At 37.4% G+C, this 7,206-nt stretch overlaps 1 protein-coding gene across 1 annotated transcript in view; it reads left to right on the top strand.

Annotated features, from left to right (window-relative positions):
* LOC106872153 (uncharacterized) overlaps window positions 1-7,206 on the top strand; it is a 24,321-nt gene that overhangs the window by 14,983 nt on the left and 2,132 nt on the right. The window contains exons 3-5 of the mRNA XM_052967631.1: window positions 1,921-2,367; window positions 4,294-4,398; window positions 6,501-6,759. Of these exons, the coding sequence (XP_052823591.1) occupies window positions 1,921-2,367; window positions 4,294-4,398; window positions 6,501-6,759 (811 nt within the window). The remainder of the gene's footprint in view (window positions 1-1,920; window positions 2,368-4,293; window positions 4,399-6,500; window positions 6,760-7,206) is intronic.

Below are 7,206 nucleotides of genomic sequence, written 5' to 3'. Positions count from 1 at the left end.
CGAGTAGGTGTGTGTGTGTAGGTGTGTGTGTAGGTGTATGTAAGTAGGTGTGGATTAGCCAACCCCGTAATACGTATGTTTGAGAAACCGAATAACAAAAACGCTCATAGGAGTGCTTAACATCCTTAAGACGTAAATAAGAGAAATAACTCCAATATTGTCAGCGAAATGAAATTTTGGAAAGACCAGAAAATGCAGTATGAAACAATCTTGCGCGGTACTTACACATGTAATGAAAAAGTGTTTGTAGTGTGGATTCGAATTAAAAGCGCAGTTAATATATTGTACATCAATACATAATTTCTACATAATATCTGTTAACTAAATATGTTTTATTGCATTTATAAAATTATGATGGGCAAAAATGAGTAGTACCTGTATTTCAAAGGGTCAGCCTTGTCACACTTTGTGTCAGACTGAATCGCCTTGAGAACTGCGTTAAGGATACACGTGTCCGTGGAGTGCTCAGCCACTTGCACGTTAATTTCACGAGCAGGCTGTTCCGTTGGTCGTATCAGCTAGGATCCTCGTCGTCGTAACCGACGGAATGCTCCTTTTTAAATAACCTAGATTGAATTTGTTTAAGCGATGAATAAACTATAGGCAGGCGATAAATGTATGCTCTCATTTTAACAGACTGTTTGTGTGTAGATATATAACTCTTGATAAGATAGCTAATAAGAAGTGAAAGCCTTTTTTTTCATGCAATCTATATTATCGAAGAAAAATATTAGTTTCGGGAAATGTGTTGTTCTATATTAGTCGTTGTGGTTTTGCCGTAAGATTATTACGGATTAAACTGGGTTGCATGTGTTGCAAACGAACAAAACTCGCGAACATTTTCTAATATATTTATTTAAGGAAAAGCTGTTTATGGATATACATAAATTTTCAAATACTCACTGTAAAGAAACTTAGGATATAGGGATCGACTTTCATAATGTCTAAATTCTCAGTCATTAATGGCTTCGTATAGAGCAGGGGTTTTCAAACTTTTTGACTTGTGGACCCCTTTATATTTCAAGCTTTACCTTAGGGACCCCCTTATAAACGCTTATGAAATTTATACATAAATATTTGCTTAAAATAACATATATTTTTACATTTATTTATTTAACAGTATTTAACAAATAGGTTTATTGTCAATTAAAAGATTTCGATTAAAAAACATATATAAAATCAAATTGCCCATAAAAAGTATTTGCTGCCCACGGACCCCCTGTCTTGTCCTTGCGGATCCCCTGTGGTCCGCGGACCACAGTTTGAAAACCCCTGGTATAGAGAAAGTAACTGATTAGTTTTGAATAAAAATCGAAATGTGAGTTTATTCGAATCTACTCACATCTCTGGTTTAATGTGGGCAAGAGTGAAATAACGTGTCTTTAACTGTGTTTACTCAGCCATTGGTTTTCTTGGAGCGAGAAACAAGATATTAGTCTGCTGAATCTTGCTATAGCTCTGCCTAACTGTAGCGGGAGGTGACGCCAAACTGTTTAGAACTAGAGAAAAACGTTCGAATCTCAAGGACATTCACTTTTGTTTTGACTTTGTGGCGTGATCTCCTGCAAGGTGATTGATCGATATATAGAACATACACGTGATAATTGCGTGGTTCATTCGTGACACTGGCCTGTTTACTTAGAGAATGGGATTCAAATCATAGATTTCGCTACACTAGAATCTGAGGAAACTAGTGATAGTGCATGTCGGAATAAAACTCCTAAGAATAATTAGTAAAATTTGTAGAACAGGATAAGTTCATTCTCAGAAAGTGATGAATGACATTGTTTCGTGTATGACGCTTCTTCGAAGAAATGGTTAGGTTGGTAGGATGTAAATCAAGTTATAGAATGTAAGAAAACGTTCTTCAACATTAATTCATTCATCGGTGACTGGGGCTGACTTTTATATTTTTTCCAGAAAAAACTAGAGGAAGAAAAAGTTAGAAGGTTAGCTGAAAAGAAGAAAGAGGAGGAGCTGCGAGAAGAATTGGTACGACTTCATAAAGAATTGGAGAAGAATACGCATACAGTCAGTCCTAGAGAACAAGTACCGCACCATCCAGATGAAGACCACCACACTGACGAACATTACAAATATTTCTATGTCAGTAAAGGTAAAGAAGCGTCACCAGTTCACGGACGCCATTTTGCCTTAAAGGCCACTCAAGTTGAGCACGAGATAGAGGAACAAGTAGAGAAGCATCTAGAATATTTACCTGAACACCGGTTCCCTACAATCGTGACGGCAGCAACAATGAAAAATTTTCGTGATGTAGAAAAGCTTATTGATTCAGTACAATATTTCCTCCCAGACAAGAAAATAGTGGTTTTCAATATTGACCTTGGTGACAAGGAGGTGGACGAGGTGAGTGGGCTTTAAAAGAAGCCATTTTAATTAATTGTACGCGCGCGCACATACGCACACACGGATGCATTTACACGTACACAAGAACTTCTTTCATGTTAGATTTCCCTGTTTCACTTACTCACTCACACACACACACACACACACACGTATATACTCAAAGATAGATGCATGTACGCACAAACGCACACAGACATACACTAGCGTAGCGAGGGAGTAGCGGTAGGGGCGGCACTTTTGGGTCTGCTGTAGGTAATATGTGTTTTTTGTGGGGACCGGGGGCGGCAAACAGAAGGGCCGCCCCGGGCGATACACACTCCAGCTACGCTAGTGCATATATACATATACTCAAAGACACACACACGCACACATAGACACATGTATACACACAAGGGAGTACCCAAAAGAAACCGGAATTTTGCAATATTATTTTAATCACTTAGATTTACATGATTCCTCTTCTATCGCCTTCAAAGTATTCTCCATTTGAAGCAATGCATCGGTTCAGGCGCGTTTTCATCGGTGAATAGGGAGGGTGGGTAAGCGGGGTCATGTAATTTTTGGTTAAAAACTGTCTCACATTCAATACGTTTATATATTTGTTTTGCAAGATTTGCGATGTGAAATCGTCTGTTGAAATAGATATTGTTTGTATTTGGGGATGGTCATATTTTTTTTGCCAATTAACCACATGCACAATATACTTGTTCTTCACTTCATCTTTATTATTATTATTGTTATATTAGTGTCCTTTGTTTGAAATCTTTCGTCACATATCGCGTGACCTCTTTAGCGACTCCCCATCTCACGTGTCACCTCCTGTTCTTTTTAGACCATTCTGTCGTTCTAAAAATAATAATAAATCTGAAGTGAAGAACAAGTATATAATGCAAGTGGATAATTGGCAAAAAATATGACCATTCTCAAATATATAATAATATAACAATACAACAATATATATATATATATATATATATATATATATATATATATATACACACACACATACTTACATACATATATATTAAATGACACATTCAAAACTCTGAGTTTGTGAACTGTGATTCGATGTTCGTATGTATATATATAATGAAATAAACATCAAGCAGGGACAAGAATGCCAAAATATTCGTTAATCATTCTATTTTTGTTCTGTCCGGTAATCCTTATTAATCATTAAGCCTTTGGGACACAGCTGAAGAATAATTCATCAAGGAGTGTATATAGAACAACTTGAACGCGCTAGAGTCTATATCACCTAGATTGAGTGTGTGAGAGAAAGTTGGACTCAGGACGCAGCAAACTAGTTGAGTACTCGTCAATTTTAGAGTACGGAGAGTGTTACAGTTGCCTTGAATATGGCACAGTGCCCGTAATATTCGATTAAAATCATGGAACATACTTTCCGCATTGACCAGCGACTGCCTATTTTTCATACGTTAACTAGGGTAAAAAAGGTAAAGATCCCCTTCGCTCATTAATGACCATGGGATTGCATGTAGAAAGTTCCCCTCCGCGGTACAAGTCTGGGCAAGGTTGTTTATTGAAGACCAGCAGTCGCCCGTGCATACCAGCCTCCTCTCTCCACGTCACCGATGTTATCCAAGGGAAAAGAAAAGGCCGATACAGTTTGGCAACAGTGACGTCGCAACTCATTTCTACAGCTGAGTGAACTGAAGCAACGTGAAATAGTGTCTTGCTCAAGAACACAACACACAGCCCAATCTGGGAATTGAACTCACTACCTCATGATTGTGAGCCCGAAGCTCTAATCACTGATCCACTACAGAAGTAAAAAAAAAAAAAAAAAAAAAAAAAAAAAAAAAAAAAAAAGAAACGACCCCCATAAAAAAAAAACGAAGCAAATAAATAATAAAGAGACGTTTAAATTCTTATATTCTTTATATTTTGTTTTATTTTTTTCAGTTACAAACAGCTTGTAATGTAGAAACACGAATCTTTTGGAAGTGGATGTTTCCATCTCATGTCTATAATGCTTCTGATATGTCTTGGAGACCTGTTATCATACAGGCAAGTCGATTATTATTTATTATTTTAACTCAGGTTTTATGGGAACTTATGGATCTTTGCACGGGTAGTAAGTTTGTTACCTATAGCCTACAGTACTATGTTATTTATTCTCTTCAACTATCTAATACTTTTCTGATAATTCTGGCCGTACCAAGGAGGAAAACTTTTTGTAAAAGCACTACTGGATACTGTTCCCATTTTCTTTGTTTCTCTCAATATCTGTTGGTACTATTCCTAAGGCTCCACTGCTCGTCTAGGGGTGAATGCAATCGGTGGTTGTCAAAATAATAGTGTGTTTTGTTTTGATAAGATTTATAATTTACGGAATTTAGTTCAGTCAAGCTCCAATCCAGTACCACAAGATCATGATTTAAATGGCACAGTAAATGTGTTGATGGTACAGCGTTCTTGTTATTAAGAGGAGTTTTAAAAGTTTTTGAACGTTTCCAAATTTTCAGTTTTTACTCTCGTTTCGACACCTTTCACGTACTCAATATTTGTAGAATGCAGATTTGTCCAGCTCCTGCTGTATTATCTCTCTTTATTGAAGTTTCAAATAATCTGCGTCACTGGTCAATCTACTTGCTGTATATGTCCGTTTCATGCATTTCTTTATTCCAGTAAACTTCTTAATGCCCTTGCTAAACCGCTTGACAATACTGAAGAGACTTTCAAGATGGTGAGTGTTCGCAGCTTACAGTTTTGGGTCTCTGGAGCCACCTGCTATTTCTTCAGTGTTGTTGTAATCATCTTCGCGACGATGTCGACAAATTAATGTACTTTTAGAATTTCGATAATCCCGTCATGTAGGACCGAATTAAAAGTATTCTCGTAGTCGGTCTAGGTGAATGAGAGTTTCTCTTTTCCTATCTTGGTATTATCCTTGTTAACAAACTGGCCAGTTGTCCGTAGGATTTGAACATACACCTTTCGGATTATATCAACTGGAACATTTGGGCTGTAAATCGTCGAAATACTTGGCAGCTTTAACAGCGCTAACGCTATTTACAGTAGTGAGTTATTCCAAATCGTGGTGTAGAGTTACATGTAGATATATTGGGCGCACAGAATTTACACGAGAGCATACAGCTCCTCTTTGTTTTGCACACGGGAGGAAGAAAGCAGGCCACTGATAGTCAGTGAAATATTCGTCAATTTGACAGAGTAGTGGAATGGTAGAATCAGACAAGTTCTGAACTAAATGCCTCTTTTACAGTTAGTAACGTAATTTTTTATTTTCAGTCTAAATCCAGCAGTAGTCAACTATAAATTTTATCTCTTAAGAGCGGATAAACAATTAGTACCAGCAAAATACTGCGATCGATTGAACCGACAAATGTGCAACCTTGCGCTCCTGATATTAAAACAATAAATTGTTCCCAATGTAAATACTTGTCTGCAGATGGGTGCACTGAGGCTGTTGAGGACTACGTGTTGAATACTTCACTTTAGTTTTAGAAATATATTTCTAAGTATCTTGGTTGCAGACACAAAGTCGTGCAATCAATTTATAATTTCAGAATTGCTGACTACACAACCGTTCACCCGCACTTCTTTTATTGGTTCACACTGTTTCTTCTCTCTTCCTTTCCATTTCCACTGCTACCACCACAACATCTTCTCATTTAAGCAAGGTAGCTGCATACCACCTGTGCTCACCTGATGGTTACATATCTCCGCTACTCATTACCTAATGACTCCATTCCATAACTGCAATCTCCCGAACTTCTCGCTCTATCCAACTTTTATAAGCAGATGTCTACCTACAGATGATTAGATTTAACACATATCGTTTCCATTCCTCAGTAGGAAAAGATGTACAAAGATCACAGGTACTGTTCTTCCTCCATGTATTTAGTAGAAAAATAAACATACAAATATATTTATACAATAAAATCTGAATATAGTATAACAATTAGTTTATAGAAAAATTCTTGGGAGCATTCGAAAAGTTTAATTGCTGTGAATTGTAAAGACGCTAACATTTTAAACACATGTCCTTCGTCTGATAGTAAGGAAGAAAGAGAAAGTGATGTTGTTGACAAATCCTTCATGTACATTTATTTCATATATCTTATTTTTCCATAATTCTATGTTTCAAGATGGCCTTGGCAGAATTTGGCCTCGTTATGTGGATTAACCCAACAACAAGGCTGGTAAGCAGTCACTTCGAACCTTTTCTGTCCGATGCTGAACAGTCGGGTCTTGTAGTCTTATCTACTCGGAAACAGTATTCTACGTTTTCTGTGACACATCCCAGTATGTACTCCTATATTCCAACTGATATGACGAAACTTATGGAAACTAGTCATCTGAATATGAGGGTCCTTATTATTCACAACACGCACGAAATTCAGGTAGGTCATTACTACTACTACTACTACTACTACTACTACTACTACTACTACTACAACAACAGTTTTACTAGAGTTTTTTACTTACACCATCAGGTGCATTAATATGTTCCTGAGGTGTGAGCAGCGTTGTCTTTTAAGGATGTAAAAATGTGTTTCTTCACCGTGTTAGTTTCGCATTGTTAGAAATGATTATAATAATCCAAATACTTGGCCTTTAATCCCTCCGGGGGTCGATAAAATGAAGTACCAATGAAGTACTGAGATAGTTGGTGTGGTGTGATGGAGGAAAAAAGACAACAAGAAGCAAAAGGACAGAATGAAACGTTGGACCTTACCTTGTCGACCGCAGCGGAGTACACGATCGCTCCTGATCAGAACACGTCTTTCTCGTAACTCCTCTGTTTTCTGACTGCCCCCCACGTGCTAGCCTTCAACCGCGTGTCGCCGACTT

The sequence above is a fragment of the Octopus bimaculoides genome, chromosome 4, assembly GCF_001194135.2.
Source record: "Octopus bimaculoides isolate UCB-OBI-ISO-001 chromosome 4, ASM119413v2, whole genome shotgun sequence".
Lineage (NCBI taxonomy): Eukaryota > Metazoa > Mollusca > Cephalopoda > Octopoda > Octopodidae > Octopus > Octopus bimaculoides.
Note: the sequence above shows the minus strand (reverse complement) of the source record. Positions and strands in the feature narration are given on the sequence as shown.